General features: G+C 43.4%; 1 protein-coding gene across 1 annotated transcript in view; it reads left to right on the plus strand.

Moving 5' to 3' along the window:
* The window catches only part of dnah5 (dynein, axonemal, heavy chain 5), a 200,309-nt gene that overhangs the window by 94,156 nt on the left and 81,153 nt on the right, over positions 1–25,000 (plus strand). The window contains 7 exon segments of the mRNA XM_063199962.1: positions 605–815; positions 2,294–2,475; positions 6,043–6,173; positions 10,910–11,063; positions 15,577–15,844; positions 18,160–18,391; positions 23,643–23,757. Coding sequence (XP_063056032.1) covers positions 605–815; positions 2,294–2,475; positions 6,043–6,173; positions 10,910–11,063; positions 15,577–15,844; positions 18,160–18,391; positions 23,643–23,757 — 1,293 coding nt within the window.

Raw genomic sequence — 25,000 nt, forward strand, 5'->3', positions numbered from 1 at the left:
AATGTGAAGCTCTGTGGCACAGGATTCCATCAGCTCCTGTAGTGAGGAGCAAGGTCTCCTGTAGTGATGAGGAGGGCACACCAATCTTTCACCTCCCGTAGTCATCCGGAGGGTCTCTGTTGAGTTTGCTGAGCTGCAGGTGAAATCCTTAATCCCTCCGACTGTCCCTCAGAGCAGGCTTTCCATCAGTGTGTGTGTGTGTGTGTGTGTGTGTGTGTGTGTGTGTGTGTGTGTGTGTGTGTGTGTGTGTGTGTGTGTGTGTGTGTGTGTGTGTGTGTGTGTGTGTGTGTGCGTGTGTGTGTGCGCGCATATGTGTATTTACTTTGAGTTATTGGTAGAGACACAGTCTGATCCAATAGTTTCAATCTCTCAATCTCTGATTCTCTGATACTCTGAGCCTGATTCAATGTTATATCTTTCTGTGTGTGTGTGTGTGTGTGTATGTGTGTGTGTGTGTGTGTGTGTGTGTGTGTGTGTGTGTGTGTGTGTGTGTGTGTGTGTGTGTGTGTGTGTGTGTGTGTGTGTGTGTGTGTGTGTGTGTGTGTGTGTGTGTGTGTGTGTGTGTGTGTGTGCACGTGTGTATGTATGCATGTGTGTGCACTAGATTGTGCTGCGACTGTGGAAGCATGAGTGTAAGCGTGTTATTGCGGACCGCTTCACCTCGCCGGAGGACGTGCTGTGGTTCGACGACACACTTGCTCGCCTGGTGGAGGAGGGGCTGGGCGAGCCCGAGAGGGCCTGCGTGGACTGTGGCGTCGACGCCTACTTTGTGGATTTCCTACGAGATGCCCCCGAGGCAACAGGTATTTAATTTAATTTAATTTAATTTACAATTTATTGGTCTTAGGGTCATAGTCCCGTGAGATAAGATTTCTCATTTTCAAGAGAGTCCCCAGGACATATAACAGTAGCCTTATTATCATCAACTTTCAAATCTCTCTGAAGCAATGCAGAAGGTGTGGCATCACTAGGAGGGCCAATATAACAGTACAATGCAATACAGAACACTGAATGGACAACACTTACTCACATACAATGCAGTTACTCGGACTCTCCCTCATTCCCAACCCATCCTCACCACCCTTAAAGTTAACAATGCCCAGTCATAGCAATTTTGCAGGTATGTAGGTCATAAGGTCAAAGTTCAACAAGGGGTCAAGCAGAAATCAGGAAATCAAAGGAAAGTGGGAAATGATTACACTTGGCATTCAGGAAATGTGTTATTACAGTCCATCTTCTTTATTTGTCTGCATCGAGGGCTACTTTGTGGACTTCCTTCGAGACGCCCCCGAGGCCACAGATATGCAAGGCAGGGAAGCCAACAGGAGGGGACAAAGCGGTCAGTTGTCCTGGGCACAGAAAGAGAAGGCGCCCAGAATTGGGTTCTTAGTCAATACATTGTACTGCAGAGGTGCCCTATGAGATGACTTTGTCCGGGGTCGGGCTAAAGCTGTCCGCGGCCCTATACAGTATTTAGGTCATGAGGTCAAAGTTCATCAAGGGGTCAAGCAGAGTCCAGAGAGGAGGCCAGAGTGGCGATAATAATTATACAGTCAGAACATGTATGATTACAATCCACGCTCTAATTCCTATGCATAGTCACATTCGGAAGGTGGTTGCGTGACATTAAATGATCGAAGGTTTTTGTTATTACTTTGAACAATTCAGCGGAAGAAGTAGCATTATAAAACACATTTGATACTTCAAAGCCTTATTTAAATACAAGCATAGGATAATGAAAACAGTTGCAACTTTTGTTAAAATAGATCAAATAGATACTGAATGCCAAAAGAGTAATGCCATAGAGCTCTCACAAAGCAGGTTACGGCAATCAATTTCCAGGGTGTTTATGAAATTAAATGTGCAATTGCAAAAAGTAATCACAAACCAGTATTTCCCCTGAGTGTAGTATAAACATGTAGAGTTGTAATTATCTCCACCCTCCTCATAATCCTTACACCTTTGAGTCCTTTACTGATTCACTACTATGTAGGATTTCATTTACCAATTAATTACTAGGCCCCTGCGGTAACTGTCCCAAGTTCCTCATTTCATAATACTTTTGCAAAAGGAGGGGGGGGGTGTAGGTGTGTTGTGTGTCCCCTTGTAGGTGATTTCATGTCTATGTGAAGAAAGAGAGAGGGTCTAGAAGTGTCTGCAAAGAGAGAGAGAGAGAGAGAGAGAGAGAGAGAGAGAGAGAGAGAGAGAGAGAGAGAGAGAGAGAGAGAGAGAGAGAGAGAGAGAGAGAGAGAGAGAGAGAGAGAGAGAGAGAGAGAGAGATCATTTTCTGTACTCCCATCAGGTGAAGAGCCGGAGGATGCTAACTTCGACATGCCAAAGGTGTATGACCCCATCGTGTCCTTCGAGAGCCTGATGGAGCGCCTCAACATGTTCCTGCTGCAGTACAATGAGACCATACGTGGAGCTGGCATGGACATGGTCTTCTTCAGAGACGCCATGGTGCACCTCATCAAGGTACAGTGTGGACTGGCCTCGCAGGCACACACACCCACACACACACACACACACACACACACACACACACACACACACACACACACACACACACACACACACACACACACACACACACACACACACACACACACACACACACACTATAGCACCCCAGATACACACATACATTGCAATCAGTGTTTGGTGGAAACTTACCCAATTAGTGGAGCTTGGAGCAGACTCATATGACTTGAGTGGTTGCCTTGATGGTTTTTCAAATTCCCCCATGCTAGACTCTTAGGACCCCGTCAATCCACAGTGATACAGGCGGATGATGGGTATACATAGGTTTTTCGTTCACAAACATTCCTGTTGTGAGGAGGACCAAAATTCTAAGCAGCCAACCACGTGAGCTCATTTTTTGACCGATAGCAGTTTGCAACAATCAGAGTTTGAACTGTGCGCAGCCAGCGTTCGCGCAGCCAGGGCATGGTAAACCCATGCATTTCAAGTCTGGGTGATCAATATGTTAGGATGCACAAAGCCTCTGTGCAAATTCACATCCAGGTCCAGATACTGAAGGGTGGTTGTGTATCCAATACACAGATTCGTGCAGCTCTAAACTAGGCTTCAGGCTGTCACATTTGTAAATCCAAAATGATTTTCTGCATATTGAAGAGCAGCACGACTGAAGGGAATGTTGAGGCTTTTATAGTGTATCAAAATAAAAAATGTAAGTGCTTATAAACTCTTAAGAAGTAAAATAAACAGCCATGAATATTGCAGGCATAGTGAAAAAAAGCCGCGATTGGCTAAGAATGCCTATTGGTTGCCAGAGGCTGCCTTTCAGTGTTCTTAATAATTCATGGTGAACCACTGACGGTCTCTTATAGCCATGTTTGAGTAACTGAAATTTGAGCAGCATAGTGTGTGTGTGCGTGCGTGCGTGCGTGCATGCATGCATGCATACGTGCGTGCCTGTGTGTGTGCGTGCGTGTGTGCCTGCCTGCCTGTGTGTGTGCGTCGTGTGCACACGTTTGTGAGTGAGTGAGTGTGTGTGTGTGTGTCTGTGTGTGTGTGTGTATGTGTGTGTGTGTCTGTATGTGTGTGTCTGTATGTGTGTGAATGAGTGAGTGAGTGTGTGAAAGAATATGTCTTTTATTATTTTAATGCCTGAAGGAGATAGAGTGTGTGTTTGTGTGTGTGTGTGTGCGCGTGCACGTGCGCGTGCGCGCGCGCGTGTGCGCGCGCGTGTGTGTGTGCGCGCATGCGTATGTGCGTGTGCGTGTGTGTGTGTGTGTGCGTGCGCGCGTGTGTGCATGCACATGTGCGTGTGTGTGTGTGCAGTGCACACGTGCATGTGTGTTTCTGCTTCACACATATGAAAGAGTGCATCTGAGAGGGCCTAATGGCCACATATGCAGCATAGGGCCGTACTGTATACTGTATACTGTATAGTGTTGAAGAGCTCTGAGGGGCTGTCAGGCAGCTCTCTCCTCTCCGCCTCATCTGGCTCATTAGCCTTGTCACACATGAAGCCCGGACCTCACACCCTCCACAGACACTGAATGGCACACTGATGCTTTGATTAAGGGGAGATCAAATAGCACCAGCAGTATGCTTCTATGTGTTACAAAGCACCACGGGAGACTTCACAAGCTGATATGCCCTGCGGTGAGGGGTGATGTTTAATGTAAAGCCAATATGAAAATAATCCTACAGTATGGCCCTCAGAGAGAGTTAGTTGCCAAGACATGACTGTTAGCTAGTGATATTTATCTATATATTTTTTCTAGTTTTTATTCTCCTCATCTTTTCCTTCTTTTCCTCCTCGTCCTCCTCCTTCTTCTCCTTCTTCTTCTTCTTCTTCTTCTTCTTCTTCTTCTTCTTCTTCTTCTTCTTCTTCTTCTTCTTCTTCTTCTTCTTCTTCTTCTTCTTCTTCTTCTTCTTCTTCTTCTTCTTCTTCTTAACTAGACATAGCCTGATAAACCTTACTTACTCATACCATATGTGTCCATACATGTTATGGTTGTATTTGATAAGTAACAATAGCAATAGCAATAAATCGAGAGTAAATAAATAACCATGACCAAAGGCAAATGCAAATACTGCTGTTTTTAATGTATTTTTAAAACATGATACTGTTGGGGCAGTTCTAATTTTAACAGGAAGCTGGTTCCAGGAGTTGGCTGCATTGCATCACCCTGTCTGGATTTTATGTACTATATGAAGAGTTTATTTCTCCACTTTTTGACTTTGAATTTTATTATTGGAAATGGCTGTTCAGGGTCCATCACCTATGTGTGAATTCTTCAAATATTTTGAGAACATACTTTTTTAACCTATATAAAATGCATTTTGCGATGCAATTCAATGGAATGCCCAATACAAAAATGTCAATTTCCCAACATTCTACAAAATGGAGATACACCGTTTTGCAAATAAACCCTTCATATCAAGGCTTTGAACCGGTTCAAGGAACGAAAACGAAAACCGGGAACTTTTTGTATTTTACACGGAACAGAAACGAAACCGGAAACGTTATTATTTTTTATGTTCTGGAACGGGAACACTTATTTAAAAATAATGGTAACCGGTTAATACCGGTTAATACTGTTCCTCAAACTAAATTTTTTTAAATTATTTTCCTGCACACGTTACCATGACGGCTGAGGTTCACGTCCTGTGTGACATCAGACATTCTCTGACTGAATGGAGAGAGAGCTGTGGATTACAAAGTCTCCACTCCACATCTTAAATAAGAGAAACCACTGTCATACAAAAGGGCAGAGTTTCCATTGCATCATTGTAAGACATTGCAGAGAAGCGCATGTAAAGCGCACCGAGAATGTTCAGCGTTATTGGGCATCCATGGCCGCTTCAAATACGCACAAACTCATGTCCATCATAGCACCCCTGTGACCCAAGTCAGCGTGGAGCGCGCATTTTCATCATTGAGGTTTATTCTGTGCTTCTCCGCATAGGTCGTCCCTGAATGACAAAATTCTGGAGGATATTCTTTTCATCCGCTTGAATAAACAGATTGGAATGTAGGCTGACTCATTTGCACTTCCGTCTTTCTTGGATAATTAACGTCAGTTAGGCCTATGGGGAGTAATCAGCTGACAGGAACGAAATTAACCGTTCCGGGAACAATATTTTTTTGTTCTAACCGGTTCGGGAACGTCAATTTATTGGTGGAACCCATAACCGGAAACGTTATAATTCTGTTTCTGTTCGGAACGGAACGTTTGGAAAAAAATAACGGTTCAAAGCCCTGCTTCATATATTATATACACAAGTGGTGTTAGTTGTTGTTGTTGTTAACTTAATAGTTCATTGAATTCAGGCTGGGACGTTAGGTTTCATAACATAAAAAAACAAAAAATGGTGTCATTCAGCTAACAGAAGACCTGCCTTACATGCCAAATCATGTAAATCATTTGTTTTAAGCTTTCAGAGACTTCATTTGTGTGTATGTGTGTGTGTGTGTGTGTGTGTGTGGGTGTGGGTGTGGGTGTGTGTGTGTGTGTGTGTGTGTGTGTGTGTGTGTGGGTGTGGGTGTGGGTGTGTCTGTGTTTACAGGTGTCAAGGATAATCCGCACCCCACGTGGAAGTGCTCTGCTGGTTGGCGTTGGGGGCTCGGGGAAGCAAAGCCTCACCCGACTGGCATCCTTCATCGCTGGATACAAGACGTTTCAGATCACCCTGACCCGGTCAGTAAGATCACCCACCCACAGACTCATCCTGTGCCACACACAAAGATAGATGCCACACACACACACACACACACACACACACACGAGAACAGAGCAGAGCAGCACAAGAACAGAGCAGAGCAGTGTTGAAATGATCGCCTCAAGTTTTTTTTCCATCAAACAGCTACTAAGAACAGATCGGAGGGGCGTTTTGTTGTGGGATGCAGCATGTGTGCTAATTAGCAGAATTATGGGAAACATGAGAAGAAGATGTTGATAAAAAAATCCTGCCCAGCACCCCTAATGTTCACCACACACACACACACACACACACACACACACACACACACACACACACACACACACACACACACACACACACACACACACACACACACACACACACACACACATACACAGGTACACACACACACACACACACACACACACACACACACACACACACACACACACACACACACACACACACACACACACACACACACACACACACACACACACACACACACACACACACACTGTCTTTTGTTTTATGCCACATTGACTTGTCTTGCTGTGTACCTTGGCTTTACCAAAGAGGTGCAGAGGGACCCTTTTCCTCCATGGCTGTGCCATTGTGCAAGCGAATGCCATGGAGTTACGTTCTAAAGGGCGTTCCGGAACAAAGATTCTGGGTGGTGTTCTATTATTCCATTCATATCTAAGCCATCCATTTTGACTCCTCATTATGTGCCTGTTAATAATGGATAATGGATGATACAGCGAGGGCTTGGAGGGAATAATGCATGCATGGGGTGGTAATGGCGAAGCCTTTAAACCAAGACATGAATTACTGTCAGTCAGTCCCCCCCCCCTCCTAACACCCCAACAACGTCCCTTAGCTTGATTCGTGTCTTACAGCTGAAATAATTATGGTACGTTAATTTTATTCTCAACTTTTGATTGCGGATTGCTAGCTGGTTGGGTAGAGCGCTTTGTTTCTGCAAGACAAAAGGTCTCCATGACCGTGAAATGTTAAAAAAAATGGACGGAGGATTGCCAGACATGTACAGACACACTTACACTGTCAAATAGAAAGGTAGAAACACACAAACACGCCGTGGTATAGGGCCAAAGGAAAATTAAACAATCACAGCGTCGGCAGGCTACCAAACGAAGATTCTAGGCGTGTCAAGTTGGACGCCCGCACAGCAACATTCTATCTTGATAGAACATGGTTCCTACAACTTTACAGACAATAATAGATTAAAAAAGTACCCCACCATAACGGCAGATAAGCGGGATAACGGCCTTCGAGGTCGACCGGTTATAGAAATTAATGGTGCTGCGCGCGTCGCCAAAGTTCGGAGCTCGCCGCCTCGCCATTAATTTCGTATAACCGGTCACCTCGTCGGCCGTTATCCCTTACTTATTATATGGTGTGACGTCATTGGTCGAATGCTCCATTCATTTCAATGGGGCTCCCCAACGTTCGCACGTCTGATATTTGAGATAACGGACGGGTTGGTCTATATCAGACCGCTGTCAATGGCAACAAGACTTTTCACTGCTAAAGCGAATGCTTCATACAGGGGGTCCGGTCTTTTGATACTCTAATCAGCTGCTGTGATAGACAACACCTGTTGTCTAGGCTACCTGTTGCCTAGCGGTGTTCCACAACGGCACTGTTTTGTTTTGCGCAGCAACAATCTTTTGACATGAAAAATTATAATAAACTTAACATTAAATAAAGAAATGTCCCCGCCATGTGTGAATCATTTAAGGATATCCATATAATAAGCGGGTTAACGTTCGGCGAGTCGGTCGCTTTGCGGAATAGCAGCACTTCAGAGAGAACAAGACCCCTCCGCTCCGCGTCGGGTTCTAAAGATTCTCTCTGTCGTGCTGCTATTCCACTGTAGCAACCTTCTCACCGAACGTTAACCCTTACTTATCTGCTTGAACTTCAAGGGTGCCAGTTCTGCTAGGCAGGGCTGTAAACACATCTAGAAAGACATGTTCAGCTGTTGACTATTCTGAGCCACTGAGCTACTTTACTTTCTTTTCATTTGAATTTGTCGTTTGTGATCACGCCAGTGATCCAGAGGAAGTTTGTGTTCACAGCTGGCCTGCCTCATGCTGTTGCCAAATATATATGCTTAATTAATTATTAATCTATTGCTGTCGAAGGATATTCTGTCACGGAAACAAGTGTTTATTTAATCTGGTACATAGTATACTCACTCTGTGCAGAGCAGTAGTTGTTAGTTCAGCTGAGGTTACCTTGACTGGGGATTGTAATTAGAAAATGCAAGTGCTCACCCACACTTGTAGTCAGATTCCTCCGAAAGGCTTCAAGATTCTTATGTCTGCCCTCGTGTCAACAATCCCAGTTACATGTTACATTGGTAAAGGTAATTACTTGTAATATATGGGTATTAATGATCATTACATAGAAATGACAAAAAAACATTACCATGTAATTACCACCTTATTAATAATACGTAAAGATTCTCCAAAGTTGCATTTGCCCGCTCTTAACTAAATGACATCAAAGTCTGATTTTCCAATGCATAAACCACAACCCCAAACATGTCATTAGAATGAACACAGCTGAGCGTAAATAAACTGAATGGAGAAGTAGCCTCTTTGTGCAGATGGGCCCACATGGTCCTTTTCGTTTTTTTGCTGAAACGAGTCACCTCGTCATCTGCTCCACTCCCATGGTTTTTAAAGATGTAGGGACACTGTCCCGCTGCCTTCCCTTTAGTTGTTTATTTCCAGAATTCATGCTGCCCATTCACTAACGTTACCTTTTTCATGAATACTTACCACCAGCATCAAATTCTAAGTATTCATTATGACTGGAAAAATTGCAGTTTTCATACATGAAAAGGGGATCTTCTCCATGGTCCGCCATTTTGAATTTCCAAAAATAGCCCTTTTTAGCTGCAAAAATGACTGTACTTGGACCATACTAGAAAATATTTGTTTATTACTCAGTAAACTTTCATGTAAGATAAACTGAATGTAGGCAAGTAGGCAAGCCAGTTGTGCAGATGGGCCCACCGATTGCAGTCCCATTTTGCTGAAAAGACTACATCATAACAACATTGCTATGACATTACCAAGAGACTTAAGTAGCAGATTAAGACATTGTTGTCAGTACAATTTTGGTGGCAGTAATGTTATATGTAACACAGGCTCTGCACAAAAGACTTAAGATATAGTCTTCATGTGTGGTACAACTAGATAGATCCCACAACATGAATTAAGTGGTAATGAAGTATTAGGAACTAGGACTTAGAGCTGAGCTTAACTTCCACTGACTTCAACTAAGTTGAACAAGACTGCAGGGAACTGTATGCATGAATTGCTTGTAAGTCCCCCAAAGGACAACTGTGTGCTTATGGCGAAGGCAAAGGAAATGGAATCCCCTGTACCAGCAGAATATGCCTGTGTATAGTACGTGTGCATGGCAGAAGGTAATATTGAATGTCCAGCACTCTGTTGTTGCCCTGGGATGATCACTAACTTCAGGAGCAGAAAACTTTCTTACTCTCCCATCCTTATAACAGTGATGCAATGTAGTGTAATGCAATGTATTGTAATGCAATGTATTGTTTTGTATTGCATTGCATTGCATTTTATTGTAATAAAAACACTAATCCTACTTGGCATATAAACTTAAAGGGTAACTTTTGCCAATTTCGACATGCAGTTGTAATGCTCACACTACCCTGGACCCAGGATTTTTTTTTCTTCAGCCTTTTCTGAGATCCTGGTCATTGTAATGGGGGCAGGTGTTTGTTTACATAAAAAAACATCTTGATTTATTCCCAATAACATCCAAAAGATTATGCAACACCAGTAGACAATTAGCAAACAGCTACACGGCATTATAAATGAGCTGTTACCAGAATGGCAGTGACCAAGTCGTAATGTATTACTAAAGGCCCCGTGCACTGTCATAGTGGTGTAGTACTATAGTAGTTAACTTTCAATGTCTATTACAGCGTGCCACAGGAGGTACGGCGTGCATTAAGGGGCTACGAAAGTTTTATATGTAAACAACAACTGCCCCCATTAGAATAGCTCATATCTCGGAAAGGGCTGATTCGAAAAATGCAGCATTACCGGGTACTGACAAGTCAAGGGTAGCGTGAGGAAAAAAAACAGCATATTGGAATTGGCTGAAATTGACTGGTCCTTTAGTCCAGCGGTATCGTACTGTGCCTCCCATTGCCGGACCATTGTAGTTGACAAGGTGACAGGTTCACGTCCCCGAAGGGGGACGGACTGTGCAAGAAGACCTCCGTCACATAAACATCGACAAAATAATAAGAAATAAAACCGTTCTGGTGAAATTGTCTGAAGTTATCCTTTAATGTTCTATTCCCTGTGCACTTTGTATCAGCAAGTGTTGCATGCTATGATCATGTCATCGATTGTAAATGCAGTGTAGTGTAATGCAATGGAATGTCATTTAGTGTAATGCAACACAATGTAATCCAATGTTGTCTGTGGGTCAGCTGTGGCCTAGTGGGTAGAGAGTTGGTCTTTCAATCTAGGGGTTGCCGGTTCGAATCTCCCCTGACCTCTCCCTACACCCCTGAAGTGCCCTTGAGCAAGGCACCTAACCCCACATTGCTCCAGGGACTGTAATCAACACCCTGAAAAATAATAGTTGTACGTCGCTTTGAACAAAAATGAAAGCGTCAGCTAAGTGAAATGTAATGTAATGTCTTCCACAGTTCCTACAACACGGCCAACCTGATGGACGACCTGAAGGGTCTGTACCGCACGGCGGGCCAGATGGGCCGTGGCATCAGCTTCATCTTCACCGACAACGAGATCAAGGACGAGGCCTTCCTGGAGTACATGAACAACGTCCTGTCATCAGGAGAGGTGAGTCTGTCACACGCACACGCACACGCACACGCACACACACACACACACACACACACACACACACACACACACACACACACACACACACACACACACACACACACACACACTACAACTAAAAGGATGTCTGCTGCTGGTTTCTCATCTGAGCTGCTCTGCTCTGAAAGTTAATTCTCTGTGTCGATGGCCATGGTGTTAAAATGGGTCTCAACAACACTAAGAGCAAAGAAACATTGTGCTGTGTGTGTGTGTGTGTGTGTGTGTGTGTGTGTGTGTGTGTACATGTGTACATGTACCTTGGACACCGTTTTAATGTAGCAGGGGAGTGGGATGAACAAGTGCGAGACATTATTTCGGAATACACCAAAAGACTGCAGAAAATTGATGATTCCCCCCTGCCACTTGTTATGAAATTAGAGGCCATTAGACAGATTGCCCTTGCGAAAGTACAACATCTTTTCGCAAATGTACACATTCCCCGTAACGTCCTGAGGGAACTGAACAACACAACTGTGGCGACAGTAAGGAGGTGGTTTGGCCTGAATAGCCACACCACCCGTGACTTCATCCACCATTCTGCGCGTGAGGGTGGACTAGGGGTACCAGACATTGAATGGACCTATATCGCGACTAGGCTGGCCCACTTAGTTCGAATGCTAAACAACGACGATCAAACTGTTCGAGAAATGGCCCGTGCGTCGCTGTTTCTCGACATGAAAAAGCGCAAAGTCCCCCAAGCCAAGGAAACAGAACCCAGTTTCCTTGGTTTTAGGAAGAAACCCAATGGAAAGCTGGACGTAAGAGCAGTCGGGTTTGGAGTTAGGTCAGATTGGCCAGACCTCAACGACTTGTGTAACTGGAGCGGAGTCAATTTACACTGGTCTCAGTCAGGACTGGTAGACGAGAACATTATTATTAGGAGTGCAACAATCACCGTCTGTGCAACATTTGGGGATGACGGAGAGCGCACATTCCTTCCAGCATGCAATCGCGCGTCTCTGCTGTCAATCAAACACCAGCAGCGCAAAACGCGCTGGACTGGGCTCAAAATGCAGGGAAAATTAGCTTGTATTTCCTCAGCAGACCAGTCAATCTCCCACAGCATATTTAAAAACGCATCTATTGATGAGGACATTCAGACTTTTACAGCAAAGAGTAGACTGCAAGTACTACCAACCCGATTCAACCTTTCAGTCTGGTACCCCAACTCATTCACCCCCTTCTGTATACACCATGGACAAACTCAAGTCATAGAATCCATGTCGCATGTACTGAATGGCTGCACATTCTACAAGAAGCTGTATATATCCAGGCATGACCGTAGTATAGACCTTTTGTTAGAAAAACTGCAATATGTTTGCCCCTCACCTGTAACAATGTATACAAACTGTGTTCTAAAATCCCAAATGTTTGCTCTAAACCAGAATCCAACTGCTTTTAATGGACTGAATGCAACTAAACCAGACATCACTATCATTGATGAGGACAATCGAACTGTTGATATAGTGGAAGTAGGATGTTGCTTTGACTCATATCTAGAAGAAACGTTTTGTGAGAAACTAATGAAGTATCAACCACTTGTGCAGGAAATCACTGTGATGGGCTACAAATGCCAATATATAGTGCTTGTATTTGGAAGTTTGGGCCACGTGCATAGACTGGCCACTAGGGGGCTAAGGATGCTAGGCTTCCCAAAAATGAATGCAAAAAGCTTGCTTAAATATTGTTCAATATCATCAATAATTGGTAGTCGACACATATGGAGAAGAAGGTGCTGTGTATATCCTTGAGACTTTTACCCCACGGACTATTGATCACTGTGGTGACACTTATCTAGTTCATGCCTGAGTATCTTTGCAACTGACAAATTTGTGTCTATGGAAACTCAATTTTGAATTGTGGGCACAAATAAAGAAGTAAACTGTGCGCGCGCGTGTGTGTGTGTGTGTGTGTGTGTGGGAGCGCGTGCGCGCGCGCACGTGTGTGTGTGTGTGTGTGTGTGTGTGTGTGTGTGTGTGTGTGTGTGTGTGTGTGTGTGTGTGTGTGTGTGTGTGTGTGTGAAGAGAGATAGTGAGAGAGAGAGAGAGAGAGAGAGAGAGAGAGAGAGAGAGAGAGAGAGATAGTGAGAGAGAGAGAGAGACAGAGAGCACATCCCTGCCGAGCTTAGTGTCCAGCTTCAGCCATTAACCGCCAGTTTTTCCACATGACAGATCACAGTTGCATTCTCTGTTCACATCAACGGCAGCGCTGTAGGTTTCCTAGCTACTGTTTTTGCACAACCCTGTAAAAGTTAAACAAACTCTTAGCTAATGGCATATTGATTGGCAAGACATTATGTACCGGTGGGGAATGTGAGCAAGGGACTGAACAAGCAGAAATCCAAATTTAAGTATTAAATTTCCATTTCTATAAGCACGTGTGGTCCTCATACCGGTAAATACGCCATTAAATTAATCTCCGAAGAAGCAAATGTGCTTCTGCTCCAAAAGTCAATATTAGAACCAGCCATAAAATACAGTATGTCATTCATGTCAGGCTGTCCACAAGATCCTCAATGTGTGCCTATATTTCGCATGTACTGTAAGAGGGGTATGAAGGGGTCTCGCTGCAATGAAGTGGGAGTGCTAAACGTGATCACAAGAAAAGATAGATGATTAGAGGTGAGGCTGTGCTGCTCGTGACGTGTGTGTGTGTGTGTGTGTGTGTGTGTGTTGAGGCATCTTGGGAGAGATTATTCATTCCAAATCAGGATTCCTAAGAGGGCCATGCATTCCCATCACCCCCCTCATGCTGAGAGATTTTACACTCAATCACTCACACTTCACTTCAGGCATTTTAATGTTGACATGCATGTCTGCTGCAGTCCCTGAGCTCGTTTGCAGAGTGATTAATGGATTTAGTGATTAAAGCCATCCATCAAGGTACAAACTGTGGAGATGAAATAGTGTTTACATTATGTTGTCCTGCTCAATATTGAGCTCAACAAAAAAATTAACACCACTGACATACTGTTTACATAATAATTGCGCTTACAAAAATCTACACAAGGGACTTCTTGCCACCCAATGTTGTCTGGTGACAGAGCGCTTTGGTTCATCTAAAATATATCATTAATTGCTCTTATTAAAAAGGTCCAAAGATTAAGTAGTAGGCTGCATACATTTGTAGTATGCATAATTTATTAATTATACTGCTCAGTATGCTCATTAGTGGTGTGGATCGGCACTGCCCTCACGATCCGATTCGATCACGATTCTGGAGGTAGCGATTCGATTCGATTCGATTCGATTCGATTCGATTCGATTCTATGCGATCCGATCCGATTCAATTCTACAATGCATTGCAATGCATTACATTTCTACTGAAAGCAAAGCAAATGTTGAATCAGTCATGATGAGGCAATACAAGTAGTCAGATACTGAGCAACAATTTATTGGCTGTTTTCTGTATCAGTCTGTATCAGTCTGTATCAGTCTGTATCATTGCTTTCATTTGATTTAACATTCATTTGCTCCCGAAATATCCATGGAAGTAATTGAAACTTAACAAAAATTGCTGGATCGATTCTGGAACTTGCCGGGTCGATTCTGGATCGTCCATGCCCCGCATTGGATTGCATTGCCGAATCGGTCATTGTTGACACCACTAATGCTCATGTACAGTATGTAATCTATTTTTAGCAATGAATATGTAAAAGAGTGAAAAAAGAATAAATGCTAGTGCGAATTTAACCCCTTAAGACGCGGCTTTATAAATTTGTTGTTACCAGTATGGTAATGACCAAGTCGTGGTGCATTGCTAAAGGGCCTATAATGTGTCATAGTACTGTAGTGCTATGGTAGTTACATTTCAATGTCTATTACAGCGCGCCACTGGAGGTACGGCGCGCATTAAGGGGCTACATCAGAAGTGATGTATTGTAGGAAGTTTGCTGTCCCGTAGGAGTCAAACCTATTCTGTTGAGACGAGACAACACAGGAAAAAGTAACAGTAAAAAAATTGAACAAAATATGTAACTTGGCTCTTGCGAAATATTTACATTCGTCTGAATGTAAATATTTATTTGGAACTATGACTATATGCTTAGCTCTCCGAAGGTGTGGATTTTCACCAAAAATCCTTGCGTGTTATTGGAGAAACCACTTGTCTGATAGTATCTACTCACTATTCCAAAATACCGTAGAAATTGCAGAATCGATGTTGACCACAAAGTTCATGCGAGCCTCCATTCTTGTTTGAAACAACTATCATCTTCTGTTTTCCCTTCTCCACTTCTTTGAAACGTTTACTATGTCACAATCACATCTATGAAACTTGCGATCCTGACTGGTTGGCAGCCTTGCAGCTGTGGATCTGAACTCATCAGAAAATCCACCCAGATCTTCAACTAGCTTGTGAGACTGAGCAGAAATGCACAAATTAGAACCAGGTTAACACTTAAGTGCTAGAGCAAATAAGAATTGGACAGGAGTCCATGAAAAGTGTTGTGTCCCGTTTTGCGGTCCCGCAGGTGTCGAACCTGTTTGCTCGAGACGAGATCGACGAGATCCTCAGCGACCTCATCCCGGTGATGAAGCGGGAGTTCCCGCGGCGACCGCCCACCAATGAGAACTTGTATGAGTACTTCATGGGCCGTGTCCGCCAGAACCTGCACGTGGTACTGTGCTTCTCTCCCGTCGGGGAGAGGTTCCGCACGCGGGCCCTCAAGTTCCCCGCTCTCATCTCCGGATGCACCATGGACTGGTTCAGCCGATGGCCCAAGGATGCCCTGGTGGCAGGTAGGCCCAAAACCAACATACATATAAATGGAAATAATGTAAATTCATTGAAAATAAGAAATGAATGTATGCCTGTACCATGGACTTGTTCAGTCGCTGGCCAAAAGGTAGGTAGTTGACACCAACAGTAATTGAAACATAAAGCAAGCCAAAAATGTAAATTCATTCATAGAAAAAAGAAATGGCTGTATGGCTACATTAGGGGTGGGCGATATGGCAAAAATGTCATATCACGATTTGTGATCTCGATTTCGATTTTTTTTATCACAATCTTCCATTGAAAAATAAAAACAATAAAAAACAACTGTCATATACTTGCAATTTGTAATTTGCAGTTGGTAAAATGTTAACACACTGATGACACTCTCATAAAGTGCACAATTGAACAATAATGTTAAAAATGAAGGTGAAGGCAACAACACTACTTAAGAAGACATCACTCTGATGCTGATAGTAATCCTCCTCACTGCAAAACGTTCTACACCATTCCTCCACTTTGGCAGATTAAAGACAATCTTGATATCACGATTCACGATTTAATATCGTCATATTGCCCACCCCTAGGCTACCTACCATGGATTGGTTCAGCTGCTGGCCCACAGATGTCCTGGTGACAGATGGAGGCAGCATTAACATATTGTACTGTACTATGTAAATGCAAAATCATAGAAAGTAATAAATGACAGTATGCCTACATATTGTGCCATGCACTTGCTCAGCCGTTGGCTCAAAGATGCTATGGCATCATAAATAGAACATAAACAGAAATGTAGAAAATAACAAGCATCCTCAGCATAGAGTAAGCGACATTGGAAATCCGTTACGAGTTACGACCCATAGACCCTTCGGTGGATTAATGAGCAGGCCTACCGGGCCCAAAGACCCTAAAGGGATAAGACTAACTGAATCTTCCCACCCCCTTTGTCTTGTATCAAATTGCACGGTATGCATATCTAGACCCAATAAAGGAATTGCCTAATTAATTTCCGTATACAGTACCATATACATAAGAATAACTGTATGGGGTTATAGTACATGTTATCCAAGTTACAAAAATCCATCTTTTTTAATTACATTTTTGTATTTGGATCCATACTGCTCCAATGAACCCTTCAAGCCCTGGAATCAGTTAAAAGGTGTCAAATACTGTGCCTCTCTGAGCTGACCTAATACTTTCAGATAAGCCTGAAAGCAGGTGCTCTATCATGATTTGATAGCGACTAAAGCCGAAAGGTTTAATTATACTTTTGCCATCTCCTGTCACCAATAGGATTTAGAGGAAAGCTTTTTAGGTGTCAACAGCCAAAATCATCTCCAAATTTATTTTGCCTGAATCTTTTCATTTATTTCACAATCACACTTTACTGGCCGACAAAGAAGTCATACTAAAAAAGTTTTCCAGGTTTTTCATTCACTTATTCATTTGTTAGATCATTTACTGTATATGTTTCATTTTGTCCACCCAAACGCAAACCTGTCTGATGATTGAACAGCATGTTCCAAAACTGGATGTTTACAATGCAATTTATTGCTGTCATTGGTGTGTGTGTCAAGCATGAGTAACTATGCTTCATCTTGTGCACATGACTGCGGAGTCAGTCATACACAGGGAAAGAAGAAGCCAAATTGCCAAACTATTGTTCAAAGCTTAAAGTGTGTGACAATTATGCATGTTATTTTTCTTTTCTTTTTTAGCTCATACACTATTCATGTCCTAAAGTAATCAAAGAAGCAATTACCTTTTGTTTAAGAAAACAATAAGCACAGTCACAATAACAAACCAGAGACAAGAGCACAGAACAATCGCTTCTGTCAGTTTTAATTTATCTGCTAGAAAAGGTTCATGTGTGTGTGTGTGTGTGTGTGTGTGTGTGTGTGTGTGTGTGTGTGTGTGTGTGTGTGTGTGTGTGTGTGTGTGTGTGTGTGTGTGTGTGTGTGTGTGTGTGTGTGTGTGTGTGTGTGTGTGTGTGTGTGTGTGTGTGTGTGCGCGCGCGTGTGGATGTGCGCATGTGTGCATGCGTGTGTGTGCGCTGAGTGTGTTGTGAATGTGACTTTTATTTCTACTGAAAGTTGTTTGACTTTGGCTTCAGTGCTGCGAAAGTCCTTTGGTGATTGGTGTGTTGATTTGTACTTGCTGTACTGAATCTTGAACAACCTTACCTATTGAAGCTGTACGTATTTTCATTCCATGCCACACTCCTCCTTCCTCCTCCACGCCCATCCCCGTTCATCCACCTAACTCCCTCCAACATCCCACCATCGTTGTCCTGTTTTCACCCTCTGCCTCACCCCTCCACCCACCTCTTCTTCCCCAGTCTCGGAGCACTTCCTGTCCAGCTATGAGGTGGACTGCTCGGGCCAGGTGAAGGCGGAGGTGGTGCAGTGCATGGGCTCATTCCAGGACGGTGTGGCCGAGCGTTGCGTGGAGTACTTCCAGCGCTACCGCCGCGCCACGCACATCACGCCCAAGTCGTACCTGTCCTTCATCCAGGGCTACAAGACCATCTACCAGGAGAAGCGGTCCGAGCTGCAGACCCTGGCCAACAGGTACTGTCACGCAGGCAGTAAAAGTACAGGCAACCGTGGCCTAATTGGTGCATCTTGTATTACTGTGGAATTGAAAGGTTTTAGGTTTGATACCTGTACCATCTGGAAGAATGCGGGTGGTTCTGTAAAACCCCATCCATGGGCCGTATAGCATGGACTCTCACCCGGACATAATCTGTACCCTGTAGAGTAGAAGCCACTGATTTGGTAGCCAGGCTATGCAACACCTTTGGCCTTGCAAAATTAGTCAGGAAAAGAGCTTGTTCAAGTACTTTCTGAGCTCCACCGGGCTGGGGAACTCTACCTTTGTTGGGAACCAATCAACTTTGAGCATCTCCAACGGCCCTGGGTAGAGGCGCTGGGTGTGACGAGCAGAGACGTTCTATTGGGAATAAGAAAATGTTTGGTTTAAACTTCGGCGCAATCCTTTCTGGCATCGACCATTTGCAAAACAAGGGGAGGTGGGTCAACCATGCCTTTTGGAAACGTTATTCGTTATCTTCATGGTCAGACCAGAATCTCGGTACGAGATCTGAAAGTCGATGAAAATCAGGCAACTGATTTCATACCATGTTTCCTGGACTGGACCTTGAAAGGTCTGGGCAATCTTCATTAAACCCCCACGCATAAGCACCTTTGAAGCCCTCTGCCAAATGGTATGCACATGGCAGAGGAAAAAATCTGCCAAACTGAGGTCTGTCTTGGATAAAAGTGTCTGTAAAGTGTAATTTCATGTGGGTGTAGTGCAGTGCACAGCTGCATAGTACAGAAACTGAAACATCACGGCCAACCATTGTATTTTCAGAAACAAGCAGCAGTCATTGTGATATAACACACCACACAGTTACCAGCAGTATGTATGTTGCCAGGAGCCAGCCTCAACATGGCAAATCCCCTTATGGTATGACAACCAAGTGCTGTCAAATAGCTATCCGTTGGATCTGTGGGGTTGCATTGATTCAATAATTATACTGTGTCAGTATACAGTATGATTCCAGAATCCCATTAAAACCATAATTATTGCGGCACATGCTCTTCACAGGGGAAATGTAAAATCAATGACTCGGGTGAATTGATCCCAGCAGTTCCCTCAACTATTCTTAATAACGACTCTATTGACTACTAAACTCCAGTGCACTGCACCATGACTGTACTATACTTTAGACCAATTTTCAACCACATCATTTGGGTCATTTTATCATCACATTAAGTCAAGTCAACTTTGTTGTCAGTTTCTTCTTATTCACAGGTCATGCAAGGAAATTGAAACCATGTTTCTCTTCTGTCCCATACAAAGACATGGACATACACATTTAACACTGGAACATTTAACACTCCTAAAGACAGTAGGATAAAACAAGGCTTAGTGTACAATACACACGCACACACACACACACACACACACACACACACACACACACACACACACACACACACACACACACACACACACACACACACACACACACACACACACACACACACACACACACACACACACGGACAAAGACAAAGACATGGTGCAGTACAACACAGTACATCCGTCTCTTCATCGCCCCCAATGTGTATCAAGATCAATAGCATTCGCCAGGAGATGGTACTGTAGGTGGGTGGCTCCTTGCATATACTGTATGATGAGCACCAGATAATTTACATAATTATAAAACAATGAACAGACTGGCCCTTGTGGAACTCCTACTCTAAGCAGCTAGACTTCAGACCCCTGCTATACTGTCACTGTTCAATATGTTTTCCACCTACAACATTGCTCAGATGATCACATTTTTACACATATTTTCTTGCAGTTATGTATTGAACCTTGGGTTCAGATGTAGACCTATTGACCACCCCCATACAAGAGTCTAAAGCAGGAATCACAAAGAGGTCTTGCTACCACCTACTCCTCTCACTGCTGAGAATGTTTCCAATGTGCCCTTATCGATGGTCTTACATAATGCCTTTTCCAGGCACAAGTTTTAAATGGACTTATGTGTCATCATGATGATCAAGTCAAGTCAAGTCAAGTAGGTTTTATTGTCAATTTCTTTACATGCACTGGTCATACAAAGAATTTGAAATTACATTTCTTGCTTTCCCATTCAGACATAGACTAATCTAGGTAAGGACATAGACAGTATAGACATAGACAGTACTTATACATGGACATAAGACAGTATGGACATAGACAGTGCTCATACAGACATTTAAAGTGCAAGACTGGACAACAGAAGACTTGTAGAGTGAACATTAGAAGACTTGTAGAGTGAACATTAGAAGACTTGTAGAGGGCCTATGGAGTCCGTGTGATGAATGTTATCTTCTTTATATTAGTAAAAATCTCCAGTCTGCTGCACGCACACATAATCCTGTTCTGCTGGTATTCTGCCCTGTAAAGTGGTGGTGATTACACCAGCAATTAGTCTAAGGGTATTTCCACACTTAGTTCCCTTTAAGTGAACCAAACTCTGTCTTCTAAGTGGACCAAAAATTGAACTAACAGCAAAATGACTCAGTTCTGTTTCTGTTCATAAAGAATGAGTAAGAATTAGATTATACAGTAAATGTTACAAAGTATATTTGCAGTTTAAATTTATTTTATAATATACACAGTTGCTGCATTTTGGTTTGTGGCTCATCACTGTTTATATATAAAATATTGAATTTCCTTTCTATTAGATTTGTACCTTAAATCTCCTTTGTTGTGGTTGGTTAAGGGCAATATCTTGTCCAGTGTATTCCCAGACACGATTGCCTCGGCTTCATTGTCCAGTGGAGGCCAGTGGAGTTTCTTGTCAAAGAAATAAAAGTGCAAGGGCCCAGTTTCAGAACCCAATCATGTTTTCAATTTGTCTGATCCATTCTGATATATATTGTGTCACGTCTCGAGTGGCTTTGTGTGGCATCCCAGAAATGACCTGTGTGCTCTCATTCGATCGCAAGGCACCTCAAGGTTCAATATGCTGTCACACATTTATAACTAGGCCTTTATCTACCACTTATTTATTTCATTACAGCCTTTTCACTCTGCCTCTTCAGCTGCCATGTTTGTGTGAAATGTCCTCGTAATAAAATTTAATTAAGTGTAATTACATTTCCAAACATGAATAATGACAACTAAAAACACGTAGAAAGTGCAGACCTCTTCCAACAAGAGATAAAATACCAGAGAAAGATAAAATACCAGAGATTTACCAGAGATAAAGATAAAATTCATTTAAACAATTCCTGAATCCAGACAGTGATCTGGATCAACACACCAAAATAAATATCATTATTGTTTTCATTTCCAATTCTAGCCTTCACAAGAGTGTATGCAAAGTTGTAGTCCAACAAGCAGATAAACAAATAGCACAACCACAGTGACGCAAAAAGCCCTTTTACAGACGTCTTTTGGGAGCCTGAAGACCAGTACAAAGCTTGCTCATGCCCATAAAAGCTACATAGACAACTTCTCGTGCAAACGGATCTACTGTACCCAGAGAATGTGTGCAAACTCCTGTTTATGCATGCACCTGATTTTTTGTTATTGTTTATGTGTATTTTTTCATATTTTCACAAATACAAACATTCGGTAGGATATGTACATACATACTACATAAGCCTTAGTTCACGAGGTCCCAGGAACCAGGAAGAATGTTCTCATTTTGGAAATATAAGGGGTTGCTAGAAAGCACAATAACCTCTGGTCCTGCGAGAGGGGAGACCTTTTTCTTTCCAGTGTTCAAACGTAGAGTCGTACATCACCCCTCACAGTATGCTGCAGTGGGATAGGGGACATGATGGATTGTTCTCAGCAAGGCGGTCACTGTGGCGTGGGATGGTGTACTATGGTGCAGTGCATTGTGGTAAATGGTGGTGAACGAACCAAAGGCAGCGACACTGAGAACCTTGCTGACCTCCACTAACCCTGTGCCTGCCCGCCGGCCGCTAAGGAGGGCTATTAGTGTGCGTGCGTGCGTGTGTGCGTGCGTGCGTGTGTGCGTGCGTGCCTGCGTGCGTGCCTGCGTGCGTGCGTGTGTGAGTGTGTGTGTGCGCCACGCACGCGTGAGTGAGTGTGTGCGTGTGTGTGTGTGCGCGCGTATGCGTGTGTTTGTGTGTGTGTGTGTGTGTGTGTGTGTGTGTGTGTGTGTGTGTGTGTGTGTGTGTGTGTGTGTGTGTGTGTGTGTGTGTGTGTGTGTAAATCGAAGCTAAATGTCCACCTGTCAGCATGATCGAGCGTTTGCAAATGTTTTCCTGGCACTGATGTATGGCAGTAGCACGCACTAGAGTTGATCTGGGCTCTATCACTGATGTAAGAGTAACACAGGGCTGGCTGCTGTATCCAGTATCACTGCTCTACTGTGGTATTTGCCAGAATAGCATTTGTTAAAGTAGGTCTCTAACTAAGATAGGGTGATCTGAACGACTCACTGTGGTTAAATCAGGCATAGGCAACTTTGATGAGAAGGAGGGACTCGTTTTTTTCATTGCCACCATCTGAGGGCTGTATGACCACAGATCTGACTGCAACTCGCAGAGTTTGAGACAAGAGTTTATTGTCTGCATAGGCATTGCCTGTAGGTGGGGTGTAGGTTGCTAATCAGTAACACTTTAGAATAGGGTTTGCATGTAAGCCCCTAATGGATTCCTAACTGTCAAATGACTTATAAGACAGGTGTTAAGTGTAATGAATCATTTGTTAGACTTGTATTCACAGATTTGTCGATAAGGCCTTTTTTATGGATATAATTGTTATTTGGACCCTACAGTAGGCCTAATAGGACCTTCATTTTGCACATATCCTGTAATTCACTTATACAGACAGTAATTTGACATGTATAAATGGCTAACATGTGTGTTATCATAATCTTCTCATCAAATGGGTCTTACAAGTGTCTTATTAGCACTCACAGTAAATGTTACTAATTATACACCAGTGGGATTGCATTTTTCTTTTCTTTTAAAGTGATCTGCCAATTTATGTTTGAACAACAAATGTGCACTCAAAGATGTTTATTTAGGCTTTGATTATCTTTGAATCTCTCTCCTCAAATGCTTTTCATATCATAAAAGAGAAACACATTTTTTCTGTGATGTAGCTTGTGAGGGTGTCTTCCTCTTGATGTGCTGTTTGTTTGATGTCCCACACTTCTGAAGCCCAAGGAGATGAAACACCTCTCCCAAATGACTGCATGCAAATGCGTATGAGTTTACACCCGACTGCTTGCGTTTATGTTTGTGTTCACTTGACTTGTTTGTGTCTACTGAACAGGATGAACACTGGGCTGCAGAAGCTGAAGGAAGCGTCTGAATCAGTGGCGGCACTCAGCCGGGAGCTGGAGGTGAAGGAGAAGGAGCTGCAAATAGCCAATGAGAAAGCTGACATGGTGAGTGACGCTCTATGTAGCCAATGAGATGGTAGATATAGTGAGTGATGCTCTAGGTAGCCAATGAGACAGCAGATATAGTGAGTGACACTCTAGGTAGCCAGTAAGAAGGCGGACATGGTGAGTGTCAATTGTCATTATCACATTTTCCCGCGTACCCCCTGAGGTGTGCTCGCGTACCCCTAGTGGTACACGTACCCCTGGTTGGGAAACACTGCTCTAAGTAACCAATCAGATTGCAGACATGGTAAGCGATGCTCTAGATATCCAATGAGACGGCAGACTTGTTGTGGTGCTGCACAGAATTGCACAACCGAGTTAGTGAGGCCAAATCTCATGGAATTCATCTCCCACCCAATCTAAGCTAATTAAATTGAAGCTTTTCCATTAGCTTGATGAGCGGAGGGATACACTATTTCTTCATTTCATATCTCGGGGTTTAATCCCACCCTTGGTTTTGCGAGGCAACTTTGCCAGAGTTGCAGTCGCAGAGCTTTGTAGTGGTGCCCAAATCAAATACATAATATTATATTGGGACCGCTACAATAACACCCCAATAGGACAATCTAACCCATTCATTGTCATGTATTAGTAGTTTCAAGGATGGAGAGAACATATTTCAGAAACCCATATACATTGACACACACCGTGGTCAGAACAAAACACAACTAAAATAATTCAGCTTTTGATTTGTTGACCCCAAACCCATAATATCCATCTTCTTCACAACATTGTGAAACTAGGCACATCTAAAATGTCCCCTTGACGTATTGCGCACCTGAACTCTCTTGTCCTTGCATGGCATCAATCAAGTCGATCGATCGAGTTGATCATGCCGATCTCGTCCCCATGGGACCTCTTTTGTGGGAGTGTGTTAGTCACAGCGTGGCCCCATCAAGCGTCACTGGCGACCATGATGGATGAGCTCAAGCACCTGCTCCTGCCGCTAGCCGTGCTAATCAAACATCAATACACATGATTAATCACGTCACAGCATCAATGGAGCGGCCCAGGTGCGGGGATAGGCTCTGAATGATAAGCGCAATGGCGAGCACACACACACACAAACGCACGCACGCTCGCACACACACACACACACACACTGACGGACGGATGGACGTACACAAACACAAACACAAACACAGATGAGCTTGTATGCGTATACCACACACCCCCATGCCCATAAAGGTAAACACGGCCACTGATACATACACACACACACACACGCACACACACACACACA

Source organism: Engraulis encrasicolus, chromosome 5 (assembly GCF_034702125.1).
Source record: "Engraulis encrasicolus isolate BLACKSEA-1 chromosome 5, IST_EnEncr_1.0, whole genome shotgun sequence".
NCBI lineage: Eukaryota > Metazoa > Chordata > Actinopteri > Clupeiformes > Engraulidae > Engraulis > Engraulis encrasicolus.